General features: G+C 52.1%; 9 protein-coding genes and 2 non-coding genes across 11 annotated transcripts; 5 read left to right on the plus strand and 6 right to left on the minus strand.

Annotated features, from left to right (window-relative positions):
* Positions 1 to 939: 939 nt before the first annotated feature.
* Positions 940 to 2,847, plus strand: J4E82_006904 (uncharacterized protein; the record flags this gene model as incomplete). Its single annotated transcript, XM_051733155.1, has 3 exons — positions 940 to 1,172; positions 1,232 to 1,845; positions 1,901 to 2,847. 3 exons carry the CDS (start codon positions 940 to 942, stop codon positions 2,845 to 2,847), a joined length of 1,794 nt encoding a protein of 597 aa, XP_051587039.1.
* Positions 2,848 to 3,706: 859 nt separating this feature from the next.
* Positions 3,707 to 5,616, minus strand: J4E82_006905 (uncharacterized protein; the record flags this gene model as incomplete). Its single annotated transcript, XM_051733156.1, has 3 exons — positions 3,707 to 4,366; positions 4,416 to 5,371; positions 5,421 to 5,616. 3 exons carry the CDS (start codon positions 5,614 to 5,616, stop codon positions 3,707 to 3,709), a joined length of 1,812 nt encoding a protein of 603 aa, XP_051587040.1.
* Positions 5,617 to 5,994: 378 nt separating this feature from the next.
* J4E82_006906 lies at positions 5,995 to 6,066 on the minus strand. The gene has a single exon. It is a non-coding gene; the product is annotated as a tRNA-Glu (tRNA).
* Positions 6,067 to 9,359: 3,293 nt separating this feature from the next.
* J4E82_006907 (uncharacterized protein) lies at positions 9,360 to 11,218 on the plus strand (the record flags this gene model as incomplete). Its single annotated transcript, XM_051733157.1, has 4 exons — positions 9,360 to 9,386; positions 9,433 to 9,770; positions 9,824 to 11,032; positions 11,083 to 11,218. The coding sequence occupies 4 exons, from the start codon at positions 9,360 to 9,362 to the stop codon at positions 11,216 to 11,218; spliced, it is 1,710 nt and encodes a 569-aa protein (XP_051587041.1).
* Positions 11,219 to 11,296: 78 nt separating this feature from the next.
* J4E82_006908 lies at positions 11,297 to 11,368 on the plus strand. Its single transcript has one exon. It is a non-coding gene; the product is annotated as a tRNA-Ala (tRNA).
* Positions 11,369 to 11,509: 141 nt separating this feature from the next.
* J4E82_006909 (uncharacterized protein) lies at positions 11,510 to 12,247 on the minus strand (the record flags this gene model as incomplete). Its single annotated transcript, XM_051733158.1, has 1 exon — positions 11,510 to 12,247. One exon carries the CDS (start codon positions 12,245 to 12,247, stop codon positions 11,510 to 11,512), a length of 738 nt encoding a protein of 245 aa, XP_051587042.1.
* Positions 12,248 to 12,989: 742 nt separating this feature from the next.
* J4E82_006910 (uncharacterized protein) lies at positions 12,990 to 14,669 on the minus strand (the record flags this gene model as incomplete). The annotated part of the gene is made up of 1 exon (XM_051733159.1): positions 12,990 to 14,669. The coding sequence occupies one exon, from the start codon at positions 14,667 to 14,669 to the stop codon at positions 12,990 to 12,992; it is 1,680 nt and encodes a 559-aa protein (XP_051587043.1).
* Positions 14,670 to 15,247: 578 nt separating this feature from the next.
* J4E82_006911 (putative NRPS-like protein biosynthetic cluster) lies at positions 15,248 to 17,558 on the minus strand (the record flags this gene model as incomplete). The annotated part of the gene is made up of 5 exons (XM_051733160.1): positions 15,248 to 15,570; positions 15,630 to 16,336; positions 16,386 to 16,680; positions 16,730 to 17,181; positions 17,302 to 17,558. 5 exons carry the CDS (start codon positions 17,556 to 17,558, stop codon positions 15,248 to 15,250), a joined length of 2,034 nt encoding a protein of 677 aa, XP_051587044.1.
* A 1,203-nt stretch (positions 17,559 to 18,761) lies between these two features.
* On the minus strand, positions 18,762 to 20,145 carry J4E82_006912 (uncharacterized protein; the record flags this gene model as incomplete). Its single annotated transcript, XM_051733161.1, has 2 exons — positions 18,762 to 19,130; positions 19,186 to 20,145. The coding sequence occupies 2 exons, from the start codon at positions 20,143 to 20,145 to the stop codon at positions 18,762 to 18,764; spliced, it is 1,329 nt and encodes a 442-aa protein (XP_051587045.1).
* A 625-nt stretch (positions 20,146 to 20,770) lies between these two features.
* On the plus strand, positions 20,771 to 22,012 carry J4E82_006913 (uncharacterized protein; the record flags this gene model as incomplete). Its single annotated transcript, XM_051733162.1, has 1 exon — positions 20,771 to 22,012. One exon carries the CDS (start codon positions 20,771 to 20,773, stop codon positions 22,010 to 22,012), a length of 1,242 nt encoding a protein of 413 aa, XP_051587046.1.
* Positions 22,013 to 22,392: 380 nt separating this feature from the next.
* On the plus strand, positions 22,393 to 26,369 carry J4E82_006914 (uncharacterized protein; the record flags this gene model as incomplete). The annotated part of the gene is made up of 2 exons (XM_051733163.1): positions 22,393 to 23,341; positions 23,395 to 26,369. The coding sequence occupies 2 exons, from the start codon at positions 22,393 to 22,395 to the stop codon at positions 26,367 to 26,369; spliced, it is 3,924 nt and encodes a 1,307-aa protein (XP_051587047.1).
* Positions 26,370 to 26,409: the final 40 nt, after the last annotated feature.

Genomic DNA, 26,409 nt, shown 5'->3' on the forward strand with positions numbered 1-26,409 from the left:
CCCTGCAGAAACCGACCCATCATTCGATTGATGCCCCCACCAACTAACCCAGAGGATGACCAGTTCCCGCAAATTGGCCACTTCGACCGAGTCTGATGCGATGATCTGATTAGATTAGATGTCATCGTGACCAACAAATCCGGCTAGTGGTGACATTTGGCTGTCATGAGGGGCACTTCGCGTCGCGCGTGGCTGAACGCTTTCCCAACACTCCACCTCTGTGACTTTGCACCAACACTACCAAAAGCCACATGTGTCAAATGAGAAGTTCACAGGTATACAAGTAGCCGCGATGAAGTTTCTGCCCGCGCCCGTGGACAGCCTCGGGCTCCAACACAACGTTGTTTCCGCGCCGGCTATACGCGCAGCCAGCTAGAAGGCGCCAGGAACGGCGGTACACGCGATCATGCAACACCACCGCGCGCTTGCTCAACGAGGATGCTCTTCCTGGCAGCTGGTGTGGTTCCAGCATCAGGCGAGGCCCTCAGGCTGGTCCGCACGGGAAAGAAGCTTCGGCGCACACTGCTCGATTCGATGAGCCGGGAGCTACGACCGCCACTGGCAATACGGGCCAAGACCTTGGCCATGCAGAGTTGCGGCACAGCCAAGACAAGCCAGGTATTCACTCAAGGCGAGATTGGATCTTATCTGATCATCTAGCACTTATCTGATCATCTAGCCCGCTACTAATGCTTTCTGGGCATCCCAAGATACCTGGACGGTGGGAGATGATCCCAAGCCACCGGGTGCCGGGTGGGATACACATGGGAAAATTTTCATACGCTGGAACTCAGCTTACACTCCCTGTCCGGTTCTCGGAGAGTGGGCCGTGGGGATACTTAAGAATGGAAGGACTGCCTATGTTGCGATCGTCACCCACCTGCGTCCCAATTTCATACCCTGCCTTACCCGGCATTTCTTCGGCATCCTTGTCTTGTCATGTCGAACTTGCTCGCGACCGATGTGGTGCGGCCCGTAGAGGGCCTCGGACGCCCTTCATTGACTGTCGATATGGAGAAGAATGAGACGGGTGTCAATACCCACGCCCACGAGGCTGGCAGCGATACCGAAACCAAGTCTGTCGAGTCGGAAACCTTCCAAAATGGTGTTCAGCGTGTCCGCGCAATCACAGAGATCTGGGACAAGAAGACCCTGATCACCATGTTTGTCTTGTAAGTGGCAACATCAAAGTCTAGATTGGTGAGATTCAAAGACTGACCTATTCGTATAGCTTGTACCTTATCGAATTTGTCGCTTTTCTACAGAACGCCATGGACTCATCGCTCGGCGCTTTCGTCACTTCGACATTCGGCAAACACGGTCTCCTGACAGTCATGAGCATTATGGCGACTGCACTCAGTGGTTGCATCCCCCTCGTTATCGCCAAGGTCATCGATGTGTTCGGTCGCGTGGAGGGTTTCTTCGTGATGCTCATCATCATTGTCGTTGGTATGGCTATGAAAGCCGCTTGCCTCAACGTACAAACATACTTCGCCGGTCACATTCTCTACTGGGCGGGTCACATCGGTGTTCTGTTCGTTTGCGACATCATGGCTGCCGATATCACCACGCTGAAGAACCGTATGATCATCTTCACTATCAACGGAACCCCTCGCATTGCAGCTACATTTGCTGGACCTAGGATCGCCCAGAACTTCTGGGAGAGTCCTAACTGGCGTTGGGGATACGGTGCCTTTATCATCATCTTCTGTGGCATCTCTCTTCCGGCGATGATCTTGATGATAGTCATGTACCTCAGGGCCAAGAAAGCTGGTTTGATCAAGAAGGTCACATCGGATCGCAATATTTTCCAATCACTGTGGTTCTACTTTGTGCAGTTTGACAGTAAGTCACACGCTGTTCCAGAATCAAGTTGCACATCCGCTAACATATTGTCTAGTCTTCGGTATCATCCTCCTCATGTGCGCATGGTGCCTCTTTGTGCTGCCTTTCAGTCTTGTCACCTACGCTCCTCAAGGCTGGAAGACCCCTTACATCATCGCCTGCATCGTCCTCGGTCTCTGCCTTTTCCCTGTCTTCTACATCTGGGAAGCCAAGTTCGCGCCATTCCAATTCCTGCCCTGGCACTACCTCAGGAACCCCACCATTATCGGCTCTTGCCTGCTTTATGGTGCCATGTTCCTTTCCGTCTTCTGCTGGAACGGATACTTCAATTCGTACCTGATCGTCGTACACAGGCAGAGCATTACAAACGCTGGATACATCCTAAACGCCTTCTCGCTCACTTCTTCCACGTTCAGCCCGCTTATCGCGTGGTGGATCCATCATTCCGGTAACTTCAAGTGGACGGCCGCCACTGGTGTACCGATCGTTCTGCTCGGTACCGCTCTGTTGATTCCATTCCGAAACCCCTCCACCAACCCTGGTGTCCTTGCTTTCACTCAAATCCTTGTTGGTCTCGGAACGGCCTTCTTCGCCACCTGCGGTCAACTCGCCGTCATGGTTCCCGTCACTCACCAGGAAATTGCCGTCGTCAACGCCATTTGGGGTCTTTTCGGTAGTTTCGGTTCTTCCATCGGATACGCCATCGCTGGTGCCATGTGGAACAACATTCTTCCCGGACAATTGCTCCAGCGTCTGCCCGAGTCTAGCAAGGCGGACTATAGGACTATCTTTGGCGACATCACAGTTCAGAGTTCGTTCGCTGATGGTACACCAGAGCGCGATGCCGTTGTTGGTGCTTACGCCGATGTACAGCGGAAGATGGTCATCACGGGTGCTTGCTTTGTGCCACTGTGCTTGGCTTGTATCTGGGTGTGGAAGAACACCAACATCAAGAAGCTCGAGAAGGAGGAGGGCAAGCAGACCAAGGGTACCGTCTTCTAGGTGGTTACTTTCTTGGTTCTATGAGATGCTCAGCGCGACTCTTGCAAGGAGCGTCAGTCCAACTCTCTAAGTAATCGTTCAAGATACCCTCATCGCTAAGATGATTTAAAATAATACTATCGTTTCACGCTTTCAAACTCATTCTTATACTGTGGTTCTGTATACTTGTCAGCATGTAGGAAATGTCATTGCCGTCCCGCCTGATCTTATCTCCGCAGTCGGACCGCCTTAGCAGGACCAAACCCTTCCTCACATTTCGCCCACGTGCTATTCTTAACATGAGCAGAAAACGTCATAGGAGGTCTACATCCCGGATATTCCCAAGCCAATGTAATAGTAAGACCAGTCCACAAGCTGGTCTGACACGAAACGATATCCATGCCCTATCCATTTAACACCACAAGCGACAGATCAGCATGTATAAACGAACTGACGGCTTGAGCGTATATGATGAACCGAAATTCTTCAAAATGAAACAAGTGGAAGGCTGAAGCTGCGGTACCAGCGCGACATCTCGTCTGACCCCCTAATACTCTGATGTTTGCGACCTTTGTTCAGAAATCGACGTCGATGCGATACAATCATATCGTAAAGTGACTGATCATGGAGAAAGTCTTCCGGGTACGACACTGCATCATAGTGTCGGCTTAGCCACAGTCCAGAGCAAAATCCGTATACATGACGAGAAAGGAATAGGTAGAGCGATAGGTGCAACTATACAAGACTAGATGGACGCCACAGTGAACAGAAATCGCGGTACCCTTACAACCCAGGGCGTCAATTCTCTATAAGCCTCTCTCTAATTCAGTCGTTACCCCCAATCCAACCAAAAAACAAAAGAATACTAAATCCACAAAGCTCATTCAGCATCAGTATCGTTCTCAGTCGAAGAAGGCGGACTCGAAAGCGACGACAAATTCGAGCCAAAAGAAACCATCAAGTCTCTCTCTCCGCCGCCTCTGCGCTTATTATTACCTTGCATGGGCCGTGGCTTCTTCCCATGTTGCATCTCCAGCACCTCGAGCAACCCCAACAGCCTCTCAGAAGACGTGTGCAAGAGCTTCTTGGCTATATTCTCCTCTTCGGCGTTCCCTCTCTTGCCCTTGCCCGTCCCAAACACCTTGTTCCGCGCATCGATACCAGACTCCATAGCTTCCCTCAGAGCATCCGTGGGCTTGAGGAGTTGCTGTTCCATCGTGCGCAGCACTACCTGTTCTAGAATCAAGGAGATCTTGGCGTTTGCCGCAAAGCTCTTTGTCGTCCCTCTCAAGGGTAAAAGTATCTCTTCAAAGTCCTCTTGTGTAGGTTGGCGGATGAAGTAGTTTGGTGGCTTGCCTGTGATCAGGGGATGGAGGAGATTGACGGTAAACGCAAGACGAATCTTATGCGGTAGCTTCATGGTGGATAACAGGACTTGGAATATGACGGTCGGCAGAGCGCTGAAGTCTTCGAGGATGGTGTCGCAGAGGTCGAAGAGGGGTGTGAAGTGGGCTGGTAAGGCTTCGGCTACGCGGACGAGCTGAAGGTCTGTCAGATGGTGTGCATGCTGGAGTAGGGGAGATACGTACGAGTGCTATAAGACGCTGGCGCAGCTCAATCGCGTCTTGCCCGCCAAGGTGCTCTATGGCTTCGCGTGTGTTTCTTGCGGCCTGTCCGCTGGTGTCTACAACGATGCCATCTGTGCTCTCACTGTCGCTGTCTTCCGGTGCGTCCTGCATGTCTTCATCGCTGCCATAGTCGGCCAGCTCCCCAGTCTCAAAGTCAATGTCCCGCACAGGCTGACATTCACCCTTCTTACGTCGCAGCTCTACTGTCTCCTTGTCCCATATCTCCGGATACTCTTTGAGCGATTCGGATGTGGCCGTTGCAAGTATAGCCTTGACCATTCGGCGCCTCCTGGAGCGGCTCATTGGAGCTCCCTCATGTCCGATAATGTAGTGCCAGACTAGACTCTGTTGTAGGGCTGCCGAATCGATCGTCCCGTCTAGCAGCTTGCTTTGCTTGACGCAGACATGCCAATCTGCTTCTAGAAAGTCGAGCATGTTTGCCAGCCATAGCTTCCACCGACTCCACCGTTTCTTGTGTATTATCGCGCAGTTGAATGACCATCCTACGATATGCCAGAAGTCGTCTGCGCGATACCACAGGCTCTTCTGATTCGCAGCCTCGCCTGCTATTCGCTCGATGTCGCCAGCCGGCTCAGGCGACGAGCTGGCATCTGTTCTTTTGGCTGGCGCACGCCTTCTGTTGCGCTCGTCTGGGAACGTGAAAGCTTTCTTTATAGTTGGGTATGCGGGGCCGTCTATCGTCGTGCGTACGCATTGCAGATATCGCAGCGCAGCATTGGAGCCTTTGACAGCGTCTTGTGATTGCGCTTTGGTGGTGAATTTAGGATCGACGACTGTGGAAGAGGCGAATGCGATGTATGCAGGCGGTGCGAGAAAGCCTATGTATGGCTTTGCGGGCGTCGAGATGCTGGTGCCAGCTGCGAGTAGGCTGTGGAGGAAGTCATAACCGCTGGCGTCTACAGTCAGTGTAAGCTTGATAGTACAGAAGTCGTTGGTCTCATATACATTGGCCACCCTCAAGATAGGCTTTGGCGTGGTTGGCAAGCTCGTAGGACGCTTGCTTCGTTGGCCGGTGTAGTTCTTGTCGTGGTAGAGTCCTCAATGCTGCCTCGTGCGCGGGACACGGCGCATGTTGACCATTATTACTGGCGGACGGCTTTGGTGTCTTGGACTTGGTGGCTGGTGTCGAGAGCCTTGCCATTAATGCGACGCGACAGTTGATGGTGGTGGTGTGGGGAGTAGTAGTGTGTTTAGGCGCGTCCCCCGCCGCGTTCAAGCGCGCATTCACGTGGAAGGCGGCGCTTCCAGACGCGATATCTTGTATTCGAGTGCATCACCTAGTCCGTGTGTACACATTATTACTGTCACATAGCAAGAGCACAAGGAGAAGACGAAGACGACTTTTGTACCATCGCCAAAGCCTGCAGGTGGTAGTGATGAGTGCCACAACTAGACAGGTTCCAAAAAAGAGGTGTCACGCTCCTACCAGATGCCACTGCCACCAAGGGATTCACCACTCTCACCCACCTGAGGGCAAAAGTAAGGCAAAAGTAAGGCAAAAGAAAAGCAAAAATATGATTTCCGAATCCGGGAATCGAACCCGGCTCTTCTCGGTGAAAGCGAGATATCCTAGCCGATGGACTAATTCGGATGATCTGATTGATGAAAAGAGGACTGTTCAATGGATTTATGTATTCACATTTAGCAAAGCTGCCTGCAGTCGACGCGGCCTAAGCTGATCGCTCTCAACTCGCCTGTACGTTTTCGTGATAACCCCATAGCTTTGTGGTGCGGGGCAGCTTGCACACCCCACCGTAAGCGTCATAAGCATTGACTGGCGCCTTCCAATGACACAGCAAGCGTCTTCCGCTTTGCCCTTATCGCACCTGTATTCCTGAGTCCGTCCTTTAACCAGCCTGCCGTTTTCCTCCAGCAGGTCCTTGAGTGCACTTTGGCTGTTCTGCTTTGGCGCCAGTCTTGTAGGGTGTAAGTCAAAAACTGATTCATGCAGGGATCTCCGCTCAACTAGCTATCAATTCTAGCGAGCATGGCTTCCTATCATTGCCAGATATGCACAGTGGCCATGTCCATAGCACGAATTCGGACTCCAGAAGACCCTCCCGACGCGGCCTGGAATTATGAAGGTCACGGTTATGTGGGCTTTGACAGGTTCCGAGACATTTACGGAAATTCTTTCCCAGATCGACAATGCGAACAATGTACCACCCTAGATCGAACTCCAGCTAGCCTTGACAAAGACATCAAGAACGCAATCTTTGGCGGCCCTCTCTGGCCAGATGAAGACGCTGAAGATGGCGAATGGCTACCGAAAGATGATTCGGACGCGGGAGGGGAGATGCTGGAATATGACAGCGAAGCCGATTGTGTTGTGGAGTCCTCAGACATATCACAAAGCGACGACGAGAGTGTAGATGGCGAGGACACTGATAACAACATACGTAGCGCTTTGCGTGAGCTGCATGCGCCTCCACAGCCAAGGCATCTTCCACACGGTACGTTGCGCAACGGTTACATGTATACCAGAGAGTGGGAGGGGCCGCGGTACCTTGGAGACCTTCTACCAAAACAAGCATGCGGCTCGTATAGACTGCCCCTGGAACATATCGCGGCGCCTTCTTGTCAAAGTCTCCAAGGCATCAATGGTCATTTCCTGAGCGTAGAACAAATGAAAGGCTGCCGTAACCATAGATTTCTGTTAGCAAAGCCACCGAACTGGCAAGCCGATAAGAGCGATAACATCTTCGAACGTGGCAGTTCGTTCGTTCTATCCGGCGAATCAAACGGGTCCTATTTGTCGCCTGTGGCGCCGCCTTACGTCTACCCGCCACGCTATGGTGTGGACAAGGTAAACTGCTGGACCCTGTATATAAATGACGGATGCAATGTATGTGGGATATGCTTTCTGCTTACTTGTTTGCTCCAAGTTTTGACACCAATCCAGAACTCTGATGGATGGCGGCCGTTGCCTGTCCATTCGTATTGCCTTGATATATTTGCAAAGGCATCTTACCGCCGACTTGGGCGAGTCGACTTGGACGGAATCTGGCATTGGCGGGAGATGCAGTCCTATCCAGAGTCATACAGTCTTACCAGAGATGATGTGCTTCCCTATCCGGAGGTAGCTCGAGGGCGACATGATGAGGGCAATCCATGGTGCCATCAGCCGGGCGATGAGTGGTTGGCTGCAAACCCCGTAGAGATTCCGGAGTCCTGCAGGTTAGTTGAAAGTTGCTTTACCTCCAACACACTTGAACGTACGGTTCAAAACCTCCAAGCACACCTTCTTGAGCTACCAACCGAGCTTATCGACCATATCATATCATTCCTCGGGGAATACGAGTTGAGTGCAGTGGCAGCTACTTGCAGCAAACTCCGCTGCCATACACAACCGTTCTTCAGAGCTCTTGCCGTTGAACACATGGGCTGGTTATGGGAAGCGTTTGAAGCCGAGCGATACCCAAATTCACCAGACTGGCCAATGTCATGGGATCCCTGCAACCCCCCTGGCCTCGTTGTTCCTGACCTGCCATACGATCTTGAAACTGAGGAACAAGAGAATGCGCTCTGGGCGCAGATCATAGAAGAAGACCCAGAAATGGAGTGTTTTGGAAATGCTGTCAAGACATCCAATTCATCACGTCGTGAGGCCATCCTTGCTCCATATAGGGCAAGAGCAGAGCACTTGCTTCAAGAATGGCGAACATTCCGCGACGGCGTAGCAGAATGGATCTGTCGTCTACCTTTAGGTGGGAAACATATAGGACATGATCTGGACTGGGCACGTCTGTGGCGCCTATCCAATCCTGATACGACCCCAATACCGGGCATGCGAAACCGTGCGCGGATCTGGAAGGACTGTGAACGTATTCTAGATTACAATGTCCGTTTGCGCGAGCAAGGTGTAATGGATGCTAAGTCTGAAGTTGTGGGCGAGGTTTTATCGGAAAACAGACAGCAATGGTGGTCTCATGCAACGGCAGGGAAGCATGACAGTGACCATAAGGGTTTTCTGAGGCAAATGTGGCATAGTGACTAAATTGTGCCTTAATATCAAATTACATGGTATCTTACCAGGGTGGACGTGCAACGCCCGACCGCTAATGCTGGTGTCGTAAGCTCCACGATCTTGTTGGATCTGGTCCTTTTGTGGCGCCTTCCCCTGTTTTCCCCGCATCACACTAACGACGTAGCGCGAGATAGCGCGGCTCGGCAGTTACACAAGTCGCTCAAACCTCACTCACCATGATCGTACCATCACTCTTTTGATCAAGTATCCGTGCGGTCGGCTCAATCTCAACTAATCCCGGGCAGCATGGCTGAATGAACTGCGACTGTACACCAGCTCATTTGCCGCACAATTCATCCGCCTCCGCTCGATCCTGAATCCGGGGTAGGAACATCACCGTGCAGAGCTGCGAGCATGGGTACGTATCGATGTGCTGGGGCTAAAATCAGGCTATCACATATACGAGGCCTCTGAATGGACAGCATCCGCTGATATGAGCCGTCGATGATTAGCTACAAAGGATGAGACGGCACAACCGCCCACCACGTGTGAAGGATGCGGAGAACCTGGCGGCTGGGTGTCAAGCTTTCTCATAAATATCTAGACGCTCAGCCACGCGTCGGCCTTATTGCTGTGTATACGCCAGCTCTTCGCCTTGGAAACGGCTCCGACTACAATTGCCGAATTATCGTGTCCGCTCGCGGCGCTATTCTACCGACTTTCGACGCTCGATAACAAGCCACAGCTGAACTCTACCTCGGAATGAGGTGAGAAGTCACGTTATAGCAGCACCAGTACGCAATTCGAGAGCTTTGCGTTGTGCGGTTTCGGCTATTGCAGACGACACATATACTTTGCCGCGTTCTGGAATTGATCACCATCTTCGCTACTCTCGCAGAGTAGTTGCTTGACTCACCATGAATGCTCACGACTACAATGAAGATGTAAGGTTCCGTCTTGATCTTCATTTGACAGTACTAAGAAATGCAGGAACGCCGACAGCTCGAAGAGGAGCTTCACACGGAGATCCTTCCTGGCACGGAGGTTATGACAGATGTTGGCTCACATCATTTCGTCAAGGGTACACATCGCGAGGTCCTCGTTCCACAACCTAGTGATGATCCAAATGACCCACTGAACTGGAGCACTAGGTGGAAGCTAGCATGTATCATCTCAGCATCTATGGTCACGTTTACGCAAGGATTTGGTCCGTTAGCTCTTGCACCTATGTTTCCCGCACTCATCGAAGCTTTCGAGACCGATCTGGCGGGAGCAGTGCAATTCACTGGCGTGTGTATCTTGGTACTCGGATTCAGCAACTTCATCTGGTGAGTACGAACATTGTATCATTCAGACTCAAAGGCTGACAAGCAATCTCTAGGGTACCGATCAGCACGTCTTTCGGTCGTCGGCCCGTCTATCTCGCGTCCCAGCTTATCAACATTGGTACGTCAATATGGCGTGCCAAGTCCAACTCTTACAACTCCTTCATGGGCGCCTGCATCGTTAATGGTATCGGCGCTGGACCGGCTGAGACTATCATGCCGGAAGTCATCGCCGACGTCTTTTTCTTGCACGACCGCGGAAAGTGGAACACTCTGTACTGGGTCGTGTACATGGGCTCGCTCATGGTTGGTCCTATTGTGTCAGGATCGATGACCGAAACAGTCGGCTGGCGCAGTTTTTGGTGGCTCAACACTGGCATCCTGGTCCTTTCGTTCTTGATGGTAGTGTTCATGTTTCCTGAAACAAGGTTCAAGCGTGCTTTACCTGAGCACGTTGGGCAGAAGCAAGCCAACTCGCTTGAAGAGAAGACGAAAGCGACCACCCGGGAAGAAGTCAACAACTCTGATTCTGAGAAAGAGACAAATCAAATCCAACACATCAACACCGCCAACTCTGTTCTTCCTAGTACTGCCGGCCTGGAAATGTCCGAGACCACACAGCGCGATCCCTTCCTGGGACGTGGCAAGCCTGGCAAATGGCAATGGAAGATGTTCCAACCGAACGCCCACCCATTCCGTTCCATCTTTCTCGACCTTTGGATTCCTTGGAAGTTGTTCGCCTTCCCCATTGTCGAATTCGCCGCTTTTGTTGTCAGTTGGTCATGCTCCAGCTTTCTCACAATCAACCTTACACAGAGTCAAGTCCTGTCCTTGCCACCGTACAACTTCAAGCCCATGACTGTCGGATTCACCAACTTTGCTGTTATGGTCGGTGCCTTCATCGGACTATTCACAGCTGGTCCACTCAGTGATTGGGTATCTGCGAGAAGTACCCGGAAGAACAATGGGATTCGTGAGCCTGAGATGCGCTTGCCAGCCATGGTACCCTATGTCATCATAATGCTTATTGGCAACATTGTCGTAGCCATAGGCTACGAGCGCAAGTGGCCCTGGGAGGCCATCATTATTATCGGGTACACCTGTGCTGGAATCCAAGTCGCAGCTCTACCCGGTATCGTCAGTACATATGCCATCGACTCCTACAAGCCTGTAGCTGGGTCTTTGATGGTCGCTGTCACTGTCAACAAGAATGTTTGGGGCTATGGCTTTGGCAAGTTCATTACGCCTTGGAGTGAGGAGGCTGGGTAAGTTCTACCATTTTCTACATGCAACCGATCACTGTTAACAAGACTAGATTTATCTCACCCATCATGACGAACGCGGCTTTGATCACGCTATGGTGCTTATTTGGTATACTGTTCTGGAAGAAAGGCAAGACGTTCCGTCGCTGGAGCAAGAATAGCAGCGTACACCGACAAGGCGGTCTGTAGTGTGGGGTGCGTCATCCTATCTTCAGTTCTCTCGGAATATATTAGATGTATACGTAGTCTCTTCACAAGAGCAAAATCGGGCTTGTGGTTTAGTGGTATAATACTCCCTTAGCATGGGAGTGGTCCAGGGTTCGATTCCCTGCAAGTCCAACTTTTTGCGTCCGTCCAGGTCTGGTTGCCATGATTGTGGTGGACGGCATTGTGGGTGAATTTCTCGTTTTTTTTTTTCGTCGGGTGTGGAGTCGTTTCCGATCTAGACGCACCAACCTACCTTTTTCAACCCTCATCTCATCATTCCTCTCGAACCACCGCCCTCTCCCTCTTTCCTCCACCCACAATATTCCTCTTCACATCCTCAGCAATCCACTCCGACTCATCGGCCTTGCCTTCCAAGTCCTCCCATCCGTGGACCTCCATCTCATCCAGCACTGCATTGTTTTGCCTCAACCACTGCCAATGCAGAAGAACTTGAATTATGGTAGTTGTTAACTTCAAGCCGCTCCACCCTGCCACCTCTTCGTCTTCCAACAGAAGGTAGGCGTCTAAGTCCGTGACGTGGTGTTTCATTCGCTCGCGTACGCCGTGTGTCGTGAAGCCGCCTGACGGAGCTGCGATCAAGGTGGGTATGATATTCGGCAGGAGGGGACGTCGGAAGGGAAATCCTCTTTCCACATCCTCGCTCACGGCCGCGGGCGCTGGCAAGTTAACTCGCTCCGGCGGTGGTTCCGATGCTACAGTGACCGCTTGGTCACGATGATACGTCCCAGCTTCCATTTTCCATTCCCTCAACATATCGTACCGCAATGCCAGGCGCATGGCGAGCTGTTTCTTCGCATTGTAAAGACGCGCCATCAGCCCTCTATTCTCGACGATCTGCTCGGGTAGAAGGGTGCGCGTGAGTAGGAACAGCAGCTCTTCGATCAGGTCACGGCTATGTTCAGGTGGGCCAGCGCGGATGCTATAGACTACTACACACCAATTTGTTTTCATATCCACTGGCTTGAGGAGCGTGTCGATGAGGTTTTGCATGCCTGAAGAGTTCAATTGACCAGGGTTAGTACTCACCTCACATATAGTTCGTAACAGACGATGGACGGTGACTTGCCTTGCGTAACCCCGTTGACGGACATGTGGAGGCGTCCCCAGTCTTGGATAGCATCTAAGCTCCTCTCCAAGCTTCCCTCGTACGGGCTGGGGTGTGTCGGTGGGAGAAGATAATGCGCTGGCAATAGCCTGAGTCTAGATTTCTTTTCGTCTATCTCGTTTGTTGTGTCTGCTACAGAAGGTGAGGCGAATTCACTGACGATACTGTTAGCGCGGACGCCGCGACTGAGTCGCTGTGGTGGTGGAGGTGGCGTTGGACGTGGTGTGAAGGACGAGTCAGATTGTATGCTTTGGATACTTTGGGCGCGGGCAGAGCGTTGGGAGGTGCGGCGATTGGAGGTGGAGGTCGCCATTTGAGGTCAGTCAGAAGAGGGTGGCAATGGAGTCGTTTGTGCAAGTGGGGTTAGGGTCAGCGTGGTAGAATGGGCTTGGATCAGCGAGTACTTCGAATAGGTGAGAGTGAGATTTTATGATGACATGATTGTGGGAGGATGCAAGAAAGATGAAGGTGAAAGTGAAAGTGGAAAATGTTAATTGTTACCTGTGGTCGGCACGACAGGAAGTGAGTGTAGTCTGGCGGAGCAGCTGATGAGGGGAACGAGTTTGTTGTTTTTTGCATAATCATTGTACTACTTTGCAATGATTTAACACTGCCAGCATGGCGCGTTCAAACCTTGAGAGCCTTTTCCTGCACCATCTTCCCACTCTCGTCCGCAGGCTCCAGACCCATTTTCGACGGTCCACAAAGCTGCACACCGTCCTTGCTAAATCTTGATCCATGCACTGGGCAATCCCAACTCTTTTCCGTAGTATTCCAGCATACCACACCCTTGAGATGCGGACACAGCGCTGAGAATTTGTGTATCTGACCGCCCTCATCCTTATATACAGCCAGAGGCTTGGTAGGATTGGTGTTGAGAACACCACCCTCGCCAGGTACAAGATCTTCGATATCCTTAATATCTGACTGGGCGAAGCGCTTGTACTGTGCGTTAATTTGCAGGTCGTGGCTTATCATACTGGTAGCAGATTTTGCAATGGAAGCAAGACGCTTGGGATCGTAAGCCGAGATCCAGTCGTTGGGTTGCTCAGTTATGGAATCCGCGATGAGTTTACCCGCCAGGACACCATGAGTGAGACCGTTGCCCGAGTCACCAGTGATGATGTAGATATGTTTGTTGCCTTGGTTCTTGCCGATGAAGGCCATGTGATCGACTGGCTCGAAGACCTGACCACTCCACTTGTAGTCAATTGTGGTTGCTTGCGGGAAGCGGGCGCGGGTCCATTCTTCGAGTTCTTTGAAGGGTACGACAGTGTCAGCTTGGCCGACTTTGTGGTCGCCGCCTCCTACGACCATGTAGTCATCGTTTGAGTCGCACTCAGTGAGGCGGATGTACTTGTAGATTTCGGCCGAATCGTAGATCAGGGCGTCTTCGACTGAGCCCTTGGGTACGCGGATGGCGATGCAGTAGGTGCGGTAGTACTCCTCCTCGGCGATAACGGATAACTTCTGTAGTGGGACGCAGGTTGCTTCGACGGCGTCGGCACACTTGATCGTGTTTCCGTTAGCGGTCTTAACGTATACGTCTTTGTGGCCCAGGCCCATGATCTCTACACCCTTCTCTTGCACATCAATGCATCGAGTGTTTGTGTAACACGAGAAGTTGGGCTGCTGCTTGAGGAAGTCGAGAACACCGACGACGTACTTGGTGGGGTGGAATGTCGCTTGCTGAGGGTAGATAACAGCGTCGCTCTGATCAATGCTGCCCTCCCAGCCCTTGAGCTTGAACCCCTCCTTGTACTCTGTCACAATGCCAAGCTCCTTCGCCTTGTTGCCGTCCTCAATCAACTCCTTGATGTCGCTCGCGTGGTCTTTCGAGTCCTTTGGGTATTGAGAGAAGTCGTAGCCGGGGAGATGGCGGTACTCGCACTCAATGCCCAGCTGCTTTGAGATCTCGCCGACGCGGTTCAATGCCCAAGTATGTGATTCTGCGGCAGCTTTTGTGCCTTTGTCTCCGTGCTTCTTCGCGATCGCCGTGTAGCCATCGTCAAGATCATTAGCGAGATGACCGCTTGTACGTCCAGTTTCACCTGACAGTACCTCACGGCCCTCGATCAAGACGACGTTCAGCCCACGAGTTACTAGCTCGTAGGCCACTGAGACACCAGAGATACCAGCGCCAACAATGCAGACGTCTGTCTCAAGGTCCTTATCAAGCTTGGGGAACTTGGGAATGTTCTTGTAAGGCAGGTGATGTATCCATACCGGATCAGTCTCTCCACTGGTATACATGAAGTGTTTTGGATCTGACGTCTTGGCCGTAGCTACTGACGCGTCACGGCTCATGGTCGCCATATTCGCTCGCTGTCTCGCAAATTGGTAGTTCGGCACTTGCTGTAGGCGGGACACAAGTCTGCTATATGAAGCTAGACGTATCGTGGATACACGAGCGGGGGTTCGTAGGAAACTGGAATGAAGGAGACGAGGGGCAGACAATGACATGTCTTAACGACAGGTGGGAGGAGAGGCGTAGGTAGTGAGCACGTGGAAATCCATGGTGCTGTATATTCCTGTAAGTCGATAATCATGACGGTTTGATGTGATAGCCGGAAGATCATTGGCTGACCGCGTCGCGTGAGCCTGAAGGAAGCATTGGCGCTGTAGCTTTGACGATGCCATGACGTGTGCTTTGCGTCCTCCGAGGAACATCAAGTGTTCGAAGGCAGGGACATCTCAGAGTGGGCGGGAGACGGTCAAGAGGACACGGAGACATCGTAGTGATATGCGGATCAACAAAAATGTAATTGATGCAAGAACGTTGAAGGCGTCGCAATAAAATAGATAAAGCTTGTCCGCGGGCGCTGAAGTTTGACACGCTAAATTTCGACCGCGCCACGTCTGCACGTGACATCCCGACCTCGTGATCATCGCCCTTTCAACAAATCCTCTGCAACATCTCTTAACACAAACTTTTTGATCTTACCGCTACCTGTCAACGGCACTTCAGCGTCACAGTCCTCTCCTAGCCAGAAGATGTGAACAGGAGCTTTGTGCCTGCCGAGTACTTTCCGTACCCATGCCTGCACTTCTGCTAAATCTGGCTTGTCTGTATTCGGCTCGTGTAGGAGGAAGGCAGCAGGTACCTCGACGTAACGGGGATGTGAGACGCCGACAACGATGGCGCGGGTGATGGATGGGTGTGCGACGAGACGTTCTTCGATTTCTAGGGGGTAGATGTTTTCGCCTCCTGGTATGCTGTTAGTACAGAAGCAATGGGAGATGTACTGATTGTAGGGGAATACCCACCTCGGATGATGATATCCTTGAACCTTCCGGTGATGGTACAGTATCCATCTACATCCAAGACTGCCTCGTCACCAGTGTGTAGCCAAGGCTCGCCATACTCGTCGCGCACGATAAGTTCCGCCGTCTTCTCAGCATTCTCCCAGTATCCACGACAGACTTGGTATCCCGCGACGCAGAGCTCGCCCCTTACACCGATTGGCACGATGCGATCCTGATGGTCCACTATCTTTACCCGCGCATGAGGCAATACTGTTCCAACAGTAGTCAACCGCGCATGCAGCGAGTCGTTTGTGTGCGCGTTGAACACAGTAGGGCTCGCTTCCGTGAGCCCGTACGAAGATGTAAAGTCCGACATGTTGAGCTCATTGACCATGCGCTCCATGAGCCACTTTGGCACTGGACTGCCCGCCACAATGCCCGTTCTGAGATCACTTGTCCATCCCTCCGGCCGTGGGACATCCATTATAGACTCCATCATGGCGGGTACACCATGTAGGGCTGTGCAGCGTTCTGCGTCAATTGCACGCATGCAAGCGACGGGATCGAAGGATTCGGCTGGGAAGACAATCTTGGCACCGTGTGTGAGGCAAGCGAGGAGACCGAGTGTTAGACCGAAACAATGGAAGAGGGGCGGCGGGCAGCAGAGGGTATCGTTGGGTGTCAGATCCATGCGATCCCCTATGAAGCGCGAGTTGTTGATCAGATTGCTAAACGAGGTCAGACGCGTATTGGTAGAATAGAAGAGGAGACACTTACTGGTGTGTCAACATGGCAGCCTTTGGGTTTCCGGTGCTGCCACTTGTGAATTGGAGGTTTGCGACGTCGTAGGGACTTATTATGCCGTCGAAGATGTCTAAGATGTGCTCGGGGATATATTGGGCTTCTTCGATGAGGGAGGAGTAGCTGATGAAGCTGTCGTGTTGGCCGCGGATCAGACATACAGTCTTGAGGTCTGGTAGTGTGGACGCGACATCGGGTTGGCTGAGCTTGTGCAGTAATGGTCCGTTGTCGAAGCGCGCGATCGTGGGTGTTGTGAAGAGTACTCTACATTCTACCTTGGTCAGTCTCGCTCTCTCATACCACCCGTCAAGAACACTTACTTGTATGTTTTAGCGCGTACTCCATCTCTGTCGCCGTATACGTGTTGTTGAGCGTAACACAAATGCCCCCTACCCTTGCGCATGCAAAGAAGAGTGCAATATACTTTTCGCAATTACCGCTCATGATTCCTATCCTATCTCTCGGTCTTACACCCTCTTTCAGCAACGCTCTTGCTAGCAAGCTCGACTCGTCCCATAGCTGCTGGTATGTCCACCGCGCGCCAGTCCAGGGAATGACAACAGCTTCATTCTCCGGATAGCAATCGACTTGTTTCCGAAGTAGTTGCGACAGGGTCAATTGGAGTAGTGGGGGATCTAATGGCCCGGCGACGATAGAGAGGTTGGGATATGGAGGTAGGATATACGGGTCGATTTGGAGTAGTGTTTGGTTGAGACGTTGTAAGGCGTCATTCCGCGATTGATCATACAATTCCGCCATCTCGTTATCAGATCTTGCGATCCAATGTCGAAAAGTTACTGAATGAATACAGTGTGCCGCCCGATGGATACACTATCTTGTGCTAATAGGTATAAATTGGCGACTTAGATGATGAAAAGCGTAGAAAGAAAACGATAGTGAAGCAACGGTATACAGCAGTACCCAGAGACAGTCGAGCGCTTGACGATGAATCTTCGAGGTACCAACACTGGCCATAGCGATAGCAGCAGCGATAATGACGGTGCCTTTCGCCGATGGCTCGGATCTAAGCTTAAGCACCAGCAGGACCAGGCCATCTTTGATCTCCAGTCCTGCCGTCTTCCGGAGATAGAGAGCGACGTACTTAGTGGGTCGTCTCTCATCCTTTGGAATCGAAACGAAACAGGCCATGACATAGCTGGCTTGCTGGGCCTCCACGCGTAGCTCTACCTACTCTTTCCGGACGCAACGCCGCGGTCAGTACTATGGCAAGTCTAGCAGACACCGTCAAGTGATGGGCATAATTTTTGTGCTCACAGCGGGAGAAGATCGGCACTGGCTGGTCGCCGTAGTGTAGAGAGCGAACAGCCCAGGACCGATGACAGCAAGCGGCGAAGCCACCATGGTCAGGGTAGTTAGCCGACAGGGGTCGGGCGTTCGATCTTGATCTGATAAGATTAAACCGGCCATCAAAGCCGACCTGCGCTGCTGCGACATCGGTGCATCACATGTCGTATGTTGTATACGAGGTGCGTGCATAGCATTGATGCAGGCTTGCAAATTTTTTATCAGATCAAAAAGAAAATTTAATCAGATGGAAGTACGAGTAAGGCGTCGGGACAAGATGGGTGTGGAGGTGGGAAGGAATCCTAGCGCCTGGGCAATAACTATCCCGTAAATTTCCTTGCATCCGCTGCGTGGTTTGTAGCAGCTGCCCCATCAGGCATCATGGTGTCATGCTGGTGCATCTGATAAAAATTCTTCTCGTCGCGTAGCGGTACTATCTGATTCGAGAAGATATGCCGCGGACTATTTCCAGGGTTGCGCCAGTCGTAGTGCTGCATCGCCGTTACGTGTTGCATCCACACACGCATCTCCACAAAGTGACCGATCCTAGTCGCAATCGAATACGCCTCAGGCCGCACGAAGGCACTGACACTCCACGCCCTTTCTGGGCGCCTGGTCTCTGCGCCCACCATGCAACGACGGATCAGATAAAAGAGTGCGGCTAATTATCAGATCCGCGTCCTGCATACACGAGCCGGGGTTGCTCCGGGCGTCATTGGACGGCTGGGGTGCGAGGTCATGTCATTCGTGACGTGCGTGCCATCGGTTAGCGTGGGATATACGAGCATACCGGAAGAACGCTACGCAGTGATTGTTCTTGTGAGAGCGATGCCGAAGCTGTCTAATGACTAGCGGTATGTTGCAGCCGTCTCGAGGCGAATCTCGGGAGATGGAGCTTGATCTGTAGGTAGATGATAATCAGTAATCACAAAATAGTCAGAAGAATATCCATGCCATGCTGAGTTAATGGTCAAAATTTGTTCGTATTTACATTAATGGAAATAATTGTAGTTGCGTGGTATTAGAAACAAAGTGCGAGATGGCAGTCTACAACTTTGACTTGGCGCCTGCATCCAGGCTTGGGCGAACCTTCTTCTCCCCATCCCAGGTGAAAGGACTCAATGTGAAGAATTTCTCTCGGTTGACCATCATCAAAGCACTACGCTTGTGTGGAAGGTCCATGATCTTCTCAACGTGGAAACCGTGGGCGAAGTCATATGCTAGCACAGTGCTGCTTGTTGCTGCTGGTTCACCTACCAGGTTCCAGGTGCGTGGCTCATCAAGGAACATGTAGTGCATAAGACCAGACCACCATGCAGAAACACGGTAAGGCCCTCTGAATCGAACGTCGCCGACGAGTGAGTGCCTGCCGCGGTCATAGGGCGAAGACTGGTAGTGAGCACCCATGTGGTCCTCCTGTGACATGTGTTAGTCAAAAGGTTACATTGGGTCGGACACGATCTCGACTTACCATTGCCCAATAAACTTCAAAGTAGGCAAACAGAATGTCGTCGAAAGCAGCGAACATGGTGAGTACGTGGGGGTCCTCATGCAGCTTTCGGAGATATTCACGGTGTTGATCCAGAGTGCCGGTTTCGTTCCAACCTGCAGCGACACGTGGGTCGTTTTGCCACTTGTTGAATAGTCGGAGATGCTCATCATTGGTGTAGTCAAGAGCCACCATTGTAAAATGCTCCTTCAGGTGTGGCACCCATCGGCTGTAAATGATCGAGCCAGGCTCAGGCTTTGGTTCACGGACAGGATGTTGCGTATGCCGTGGTACAGCCGGGAACTGAGTCGATGGTGCATTCTGGAATGGAAATGGAGGATATGGTCTCTGGATCGGCTTTCCAGAGGCGTGAAGGTGCGGTGCCCAGACTGGACGAGCTCCGAATGGAGATGCGGCGCCCTGCCAGAATGTTCCTCGGAAGAGGAGGTGACCATCGTGAGGCGCCGAAGCATTGGAAGCCTTTGGATGTGAGTGGAAAAGGCCGGTGGCATAAAGCTCATTGGCTAGTTCCTGCGAGTCTTTCCCAGAGAATAGCACGCGGAAATTCTCGATTAGCGGGTGCAGTGAGACCAACGCGTAGGCGATGAGCCAAAGTTGCGGGACGGTTGGCCGATCCTTGTTCCAAGAGACTGTTACATATGGGGATCTTCGAGTGCGAGCCCAAGAACTGTTGTCTCCCTTCGCTGGTACTGCATCTTGGCTCAAGGTGCTAATGTCGGTGAATGAAACAGTTTCATTATGTAGAACTGCCGGCGGAGCAACCTCCTTGCCTGTGGTGTTCGCTGAAGAAAGCTGGACTTGGTAGCTTATGGGCTGTCCTTTCGGTGCCACATTAACGATAGTGTATGCGGTTAGATATGGGTGAGGAAGCTTGAGAACGAGCGGCTCTTGCGCGGTATTCTGCGTTTCCTGTTGCGCCATAATGAAGTTGGATGATGAAGAAGAAGATATGAGCAGAAGATAGCAGATGCAGTTGGTTGCGCGACAGCAATGGGCGAGCAGCTATAACCCTATTGTTTGAGGTCGTTCAAGATGCTCAGGACTCCAACGTGTGAACGTTTAACCGAGGTCGTCCCTAATATCCGGGATAGTTTAGTCCACCACATTACGCAGGCTTAGGCGATGGTGGATTTGTTACCCATCCTCCGGCAAGAAAAACTGGTCACAGGGCTGTCGTGCGGACGTGGCGTGAGGAAAGCTCCGACTGGGTGGCTGGCCACCCCATGTGGGCCTTGGGCTAGCACCCACATGCAAGCCGGCGTATGTGGACGCAAAGACTCGCGCACTTGTGCCGCTGACGCTAGCCATCGGTGACATCGTTGTTTTGAGTGTGGGCATCGACACATCTAGCTGATACTGGCCGGTGTGCAGGGTCTGCAAATTGTGCCTGAGTTGTGCGGTTGTGTTGTGGTGCTGTAGTACTATATTTTTAGCGTCGAAACACCTTCTTGATGTACACACCTAGAAGGCGATAATCGACATCTGCTTCAAACGAATCAATCCTTCATCCATAATGACTTCGACCGAGAGAACAACTCCTACGCCCATGGCAGATTCATCGCCATACTACGACCTCGTATGCGTCGGCTTTGGCGCAGCGCAATTGGCAACAGCCATCGCCAACCGCGAATCCAGCAAACCTTCGAAGATGCTTTTTGTTGAGAAGAAGAACTCCTTCTCATGGGCATCGGATTCGCAAATGTCGAGAACACGAATGGAAAGCCCATTCATGTACGATCTCGCAACACTCCGCAACCCAAGGACTGCTTTCAGCTATGTCAACTATCTGCTTGCTCGCAAGCGCCTCATTGAATTTGCAAACTCAGACCGACTCAACCCTCTGCGAGAAGAGTTCGAGGACTATATGAGGTGGTGCGCCGAGCACTTCAAGGATGAGGTACGCTATGGCAGCGAGGTTGTTGGCGTAGCTCCAGAGGTAGATTCGGATGCTGTACAAAGCTGGAAAGTGGCTGTCAAAGACAGCGCCGGCAAGACGCATGTAGTGCGAGCACGAAGCATAGTCGCTCCCTCACCATCAAGAATGAGCAGTCCAGCTGCGGAGCCGTTGCCCACCGTCGACTTCTTGTCTGGACAGCGAATAATATCGATGCACGACTACCCCAGCAGGCGGAACGAATTGCGAGGTGCAAACGAGCGACCATTGAACATTTCCCTCGTCGGATCCGGCGAAAAGACTACGGAGATTCTCGACGATTTGTTGTCGTGCCCCCGCCTGGGCAACATTACAGTCGTTACAGAAGACGAGTCGTTGGCGCCATTGACGGTTCTCAACGACAGCAAGCCATCGCAACCCCAACTTTGCTCCATTTGGGCGAAGCCAACCAGCAATCAGACAGCTTCTGTGACAGAAGCCTCAGAGCTCGTCCAGAAGATCTATGACCGCGCGTACGAGAAGCAAGTCCGATCCAAGGGCGAGTACAGACTACGCGTCATCATTGGAAAAGATGCCGCTGGCGCGTGCTCACAGTCCGACTTCATCATTAGGGATACGACAACAAACCCGCTCTCCAACATCGCACTGTTCCAGAGCATCGACACGCTCATCTTGGGCTGTCGGCCAAAGGGAGATAGTCTGGAGGAAGTGCAATTCAAGCGTGGCGCTGTCGCTGAGGGCTGTCGCTTGTGGCTGGTGTCCTCAAAGTCTGAGGGAGGACGTGCGTTAGCCAAGGACATCGCCTTGATGGCAGGTGAGATCGTGCGCAAGGTATCGACAGGGTCTGATGCTGTACGGGATGGCGCCGGACTACAAGTCCAGGCTAGGATATAGGGCGGGTGATGGTGTGCAGGTGTGGGTTCTTGTTTCCAAGGTTTAGGCGCTAGATGATGCAAATTTTTATCTAATCTGATGCAAGCTGAGCACAGACCATAATGCAAGTGACACGTCCTTCTCTCCACTCACAGGCCTGCACTCACGAACCACCAACCCACACTACTTTCCACTACACATCCTTCTTCACGTGACGCTATACCCCTTCACGCTATGCTAGCAAACTGCCCTGCTGCTGCACTATGTCGATCCTGGCCGTCGCCTCCTGGCGGGGCCAAAGCGCCCTGGCGAACCTCATGCAGGTGTCTTCGCGCGTCTTCATCACAGCATACAGCGAGGAATATTCTTTCTCAAGCTGCTAAACACATCTCATAGGCTCAATGCCTTTCAGCAAGCCCTCGGGGGCCTCTATCAGGCAGTTATTTAGCTTTCTCCATCTCCTCTTCTACGCAGACCCGACATGGCTCGACAAGATACTGGTGTTTGTTGGCGCTATAGCTGCCATCGCAGCAGGCGTACCGTTCCCGCTCATTGGAATCGTCTTTGGTCAATTGGTCGATGAGATCAATGTAGCAACATGCAACAATCGCGATGGTGGCTCGAATGGGGACGAAGAAGCCGATATCACGCCCAAGATTCTATTGCTTGTCTACATCGCTATCGGTAGCTTCGCTTGCATCTACATACATCTTGTATGCTGGAACTTGGCATCGCAGCGGCTAGCTCAACGCATCCGAGACCGCTACCTTAGGAACCTGCTACGACAAGACATGGCCTTCTTCGACAACCTACAAGCCGGAGAAGTATCATCTCGACTCAATGGCGACATTCAAGCCATCGAGAGCGGAACTGGCGAGAAGGTCGGTGTGGCATTGACTTGCCTCTCCTTCTGTGTTACTGCATATATCGTTGGCTTCATCAAGAACGCCGAGTTGGCTGGCATGCTCGTATCGTTAATCCCTGCATTCTTGCTTATGGCAGTGGTTGGTGGTCACTTTGTTGGCAAGTATAGTGCCAGGCTCGGCTCATGCTTTGGGTCTGCTAGCGCTATCGCGTCTGAAGCCCTCAGTCACGTCGGTCTCGTGCACGCGCTCGGGGCGAATGCAAGACTCGAAGAGAAGTTCGAGAGCCACCTAGGCAATGCTCGGGAAGCAGGCATCAAGAAATCCATGGCTGCTGCTGTACAAGCTGGTCTGCTCTACTTTATCGCCTTTTCAGCTAGTGCCCTGGGTTATTGGCAGGGTAGTCGTAGAGTCGCAGACTCTTTAGAGGGCAAGGGCAGTGCCACTATTGGAGAAATCTATACTGTCACCTTCATTCTTCTAGATGGTATGTACCTCTTCGAGCCTGTACATGGTCATTGGCTGACGTCTTTTCACCAGGTGCTATTGTTTTGAGTCAGATCGCGCCCATGTTGCCACTGTTCGGTGGTGCCATATCAGCATTTGGGCGCTTGCGCAAGGATATCGAAACTCAGCCTACCATCGATAACACGTCGTCATCTGCGGAAAAGCCTACTAACGTCGAGGGTACTGTTGAGTTCCGCAATGTTGCGTTCACATACTCTTCAAGGCCTGACCATCCCGTGCTGAACGGTATCAACTTGACATGCGAAGCCGGTAAAATGACTGCCATTGTTGGTCTCTCTGGTAGCGGCAAATCTACCGTCGCAAGCCTCATCAGCCGCTTCTATGACCCGCAATCCGGTGACGTACTTCTGGATGGGCGCAACGTCAAAGACATCAATATCAAGACTCTCCGAGGCTTCATCAGCCTTGTGCAACAAGAACCATCGCTTCTCGATCGCTCTATCCTGGAGAACATCGCTCTTGGTCTAGTCAATAGTCCACCTCACGCCCACCTCGAGAAGACACTGTTGAGTGGCATCCTCGCCCAAGTTGCAGAAGACGTTAGGGGCGGCCAAGAACTCAATCGTGTTGCCGAGAACGCTGGCCCAGAAGTGGTAGAGATCCTTCAGCTGGTGAGACAGGCTGCAGACCTTGCCGATGTTGCTGTATTCATTGACCGCCTGGAATTCGGCTTCGCGACCTCAGTCGGTTCAAGTGGCAGCCTTGTCAGTGGTGGGCAGAAGCAACGTGTTGCTCTTGCTCGAGCGCTTGTCCGCGACCCGCGTATCTTGATCCTCGACGAGGCCACTGCTGCCCTGGATTCTGCCAGTGAACAACGTATCCAAGCTGCCATAGACCGGGCTTCCCAAGGCCGAACAGTGGTCTCGATCGCGCATCGACTGTCTACCATCAGAGCTGCTTCGAAAATCATCGTCATGAAGAAGGGTGACATCATCGAGCAGGGCACTCACGATCAGCTAATGGAATTCGACGGATCATACGCGGACATGATTCGCCTACAATCTGTCAAAACCGAGGATGGCCCATCAAGCTCAAGGACCAGTGTAGATTCACGCGACACTATCTCTGACGAGAAGTTGGCACTGAGCGCTCAAGAGCCTGATGCTGTACCAGCAAACGATACGCAGGCAGTCGACCCCGTTGAGCATACCAAGGGTGTCGTTATTTCAGGTTCCATCAGGAAGACCATGTTTCCATTAACACGACCGTACATGGGTATCGTGGTGCTGGCTTTCTGCGGAGCACTGATAGTAGGAGGGCAATACTGCGGGTCTGGCCTCTTATTCGGTAACATCATGGGCACCATGTCCCCTTGCAACTCTCCAGACTACATTCGGTCTAGGGGTGAGTTACTGTCCGGAATGTGGTTCATGCTTGCCTGCGTTGCTTTCCTTGCCAACTTCACCAGCTGGGCATCATTCGGTCTCTTGTCTGAGCGACTTATCTACAAGGTCCGCAATCTGTCTCTGCACACGCTGCTCCAGCAGCCGCTGCAATGGCATGAATCCGAGGCGAGAAACCCATCGATGTTACTTGAGTTCATCACTAAGGACGGCAATTCGTTGGCAGGCTTTAGCGGCTCCATCATCGGCACACTTTTCTCCGTCGTTGTTAACTTCGTGGCCGCTATTATCCTATCTCACATCATCGCATGGCGAATCGCGATCGTATGTCTCGTTATCGTGCCGCTACTTTTGGGTGCTGGTTACATGCAGTTACGCGCCATCGGCCGCTTTGCTGTAAAGCATGCCGGCGCGTTCTCATCTTCCATCGGTGTTACTATCGAAGCCGTTTCGAACATCAAGACTGTGCATGCATTGTCGATTGAAGAAGAGATCATACAAACCTACCGGAGATCGTTGAAGGCTCCGCGCAAAGAGATGGTGAAGCAAAGCTTCAAGACCAACGTCTGGTTAGCTGTCGCCAATTCTTGTGGTAGCTTCATCTACGCCTTTGCCTACTGGTGGGGCTCGAAGAACATCATCGAAGGCAGATATACCCAGACCGAGTTCTTCGTCATCCTCATCGCCATGCTCGTCTCCGCACAATTGTGGGGTCAACTATTCACCCTCGCGCCTGAAATAGCCAAGGCCAAGAGCGCCATCGGGCGCATCTGTGGACTGATCGAGCTCGGCAAGGACACACCCTCTACAGGACACCAGAAGGCACTATCCGAAAAAGCACAGGACGATGTTGAGGCAAATGCTGAATCGCCATTGCCCGCCTCCTCACAAGGTGGTGCCAGAGTTGTCTTCCGAGATGTCGGCTTCGCGTATCCAGCGCGTCCCGGTGTTCCAGTGCTGACATCACTTTCATTGACCATCCAGCCAGGTCAATTCTGCGCCTTGGTTGGTCCTTCAGGTGCAGGCAAGAGTACTGTCCTGGCCCTTCTTGAGCGATTTTACTCTCCTTCCTCAGGCAGCATCTCCATCAATGGGTTCGATATATCGCGACACCATGGCGCGTCTTTCCGCGATGATATCGCCTATGTTCCCCAAGAGAACGTACTCTTCCAAGGAAGCATCAAGTTCAACATCGGGTTGGGAGCAAGACCCGGTCATGAACCATCCGACGAGGAGATTCAAGAAGCCTGTAAACTGGCAAATATACATGACACCATCGTCGATCTTCCCCAAGGCTACGATACCGAGTGTGGCTCGAACGGCAACCAGCTGTCTGGTGGTCAGCGTCAACGTTTATCTATCGCACGAGCTCTTGTACGGAAGCCAAAGTTGCTGCTACTAGATGAGAGTACGAGCGCACTCGACGCAGAGAGCGAGAAGGCTTTGGAGCAAGGCCTCGAGCGGGCTGTCAAGGGCCACGGCGTGACAGTTATTGCAATCGCCCATCGACTGAGGACGATCGCCAGAGCTGATGTTATTTTCCTCGTCGAAGCAGGTAAGGTAGTAGATCAAGGACGCCACGAGGAATTGGTGCAGCGTAGTGAGAGTTACCGTGTCAATGCTCTCCACCAGATGCTGGGTTGAGTCTTGTTCAGTTTAATAGACATTCTTAATTCGTCTTCAG

Source organism: Alternaria postmessia, assembly GCF_024291825.1.
Source record: "Alternaria postmessia strain BMP 2775 chromosome Unknown scaffold_43, whole genome shotgun sequence".
Lineage (NCBI taxonomy): Eukaryota > Fungi > Ascomycota > Dothideomycetes > Pleosporales > Pleosporaceae > Alternaria > Alternaria postmessia.